The 1,808-nt window shown below is 26.5% G+C and overlaps 2 protein-coding genes across 2 annotated transcripts; both read left to right on the forward strand.

Moving 5' to 3' along the window:
- Positions 1-301: 301 nt before the first annotated feature.
- EIN_134590 (hypothetical protein) lies at positions 302-646 on the forward strand (the record flags this gene model as incomplete). Its single annotated transcript, XM_004185203.1, has 1 exon — positions 302-646. The coding sequence occupies one exon, from the start codon at positions 302-304 to the stop codon at positions 644-646; it is 345 nt and encodes a 114-aa protein (XP_004185251.1).
- Positions 647-1,241: 595 nt separating this feature from the next.
- EIN_134600 (hypothetical protein) lies at positions 1,242-1,808 on the forward strand (the record flags this gene model as incomplete). Its single annotated transcript, XM_004185204.1, has 1 exon — positions 1,242-1,808. A coding segment is annotated over one exon (567 nt), but the record flags the coding sequence as incomplete, so codon positions are not given.

The raw sequence follows: 1,808 nt of genomic DNA on the forward strand, positions 1-1,808 counted from the left end.
ATTATATTTATAATAATAACTTAAAAAAATCACAGAGGTTCAATAAATAAAGTTTGGGTACAAAATAATAATTTATAGTTCACTTTTGGTATATTTCCGTACTATTTTGGTAATTATCCCGAGTGAACACGTCTTAAAAATGTCAAACAAATAATCGGTATATTTATAAAAAAACGAATAGTATATAGTTAAACAGACAAAAAGTTATTGTTCTGGCTCTTTAAGCCGACTTTATTTCAAATATATTGCCAAGAGCACAAATCTTCCCATTTAAAAAAACAAAACTGGTACTCAGAATCAAATGCAACAATTCCCGTTACACCCTTTTGTAGAATACCCAGTACAATTGTATATCAATGTTGAAAAAAAGAATCAACCTTTCTTCTCGAAAGACATGTTTGAGAATATTATGTCAAGTCCAATCACACCACGAGTGTCAAAGAAATTAAACGAAGAGTCAAAGCCATTCAAGTCTGACTCAAACTCAGAGAAGAGATATCCAAAAATCAGAGTTTCACTTAAAGTGTTCGAAAAACTTAAAAGGATTCAAAGTGAAAAAAAGTTTAAGTCTTTTTGTGAAGTCGTTTCTAGACTCCTTGGTTCATATGAAGAGACACATTTATCGTCAATTGTCAAGAGTGAATAAGTTATGTATTATTGTATATTTATTTATATTTTTACAATTAAATAAATCTAATATTTTAAAATTATTTTATTGTTTTTAAATAATTTAAATAATATAATAATATTGAACAATTTATTGTTTAGTTTAATGAAAAAAATTATTATGAAATTTATTGAACACTTTGAGTTAATTTTAATAATTACTTAAATTATTATTTATAATAATTTTATAGTTTAACTGATTTAGTTAGGAATCCAAATAATTAAACATGTTTACTTTATCATATTTTCATAGTTATATATAATTATTAAACCATAAAGAGTTTTAATAAAAACAGTTACTTATCTCTATAGAAGTTTTGACATTATGTTTATTTAGATTTTTATAGTTCTTATTAGTTAACTCTAACAAATAAATGAATATTATTTAAATTATTATAATCAACTAATAACATAGAGACTAAAAAAAACAACAATATTATAATTTATAATAATTATTTAAATTAATAATTATAATACAAATGAAAAAAGAAGAAAAATTGAAAAAATACAATTGAAATTATTCGACGAAAATGAGTTATCGAAAAATAAACAAAAAATAGTATTTAAATTATCGAATGATTGGGAGAGTGGATACTGTTTTCGCACAATACACCGAAAACTTTTTTTCAATAAAAAAAACGATTGAAAAACTTCGACAAACTGGAAAAACTCAAATGAAAAGTAAAATGACATTTTTTGTTTCTACTCTTCTAGTAATTTTGTCAATGTCAAAAACTTTATACGTCGACCAAACACTTGGAAGTGACGAACTTGATGGGTCCAGTGAGTCTAGACCATTCAAAACAATTCAAGCGTGTGTAGCGACTTTATCACAAACAACTGTTCCATCAGAAGGCTTAACCATTCGTATAGCTCCAGGCAATTATTCCGTACCAGAGAAAATAGTAATTGATCAGTGGAGGTTTAAAGGGATTTCTGATACTAATAAAGTGACTATAACGTCATACCCTAATAAAGAAAAACCGGTCTTAACGGGTGGAATTAACATCCCTATGAAATCATTTAGGTCGATGAGTTCCACAACGGATGCAATGTACGCCAAAATACAAGAGAAAATCCGTTCAAAAGTGAAAGTTGTTGAACTCACCAAACTGAACATTTCATCAATGACAATGGACACT

Source organism: Entamoeba invadens, assembly GCF_000330505.1.
Source record: "Entamoeba invadens IP1 unplaced genomic scaffold scaff_1105074726609, whole genome shotgun sequence".
Classification (NCBI taxonomy): domain Eukaryota; phylum Evosea; order Mastigamoebida; family Endamoebidae; genus Entamoeba; species Entamoeba invadens.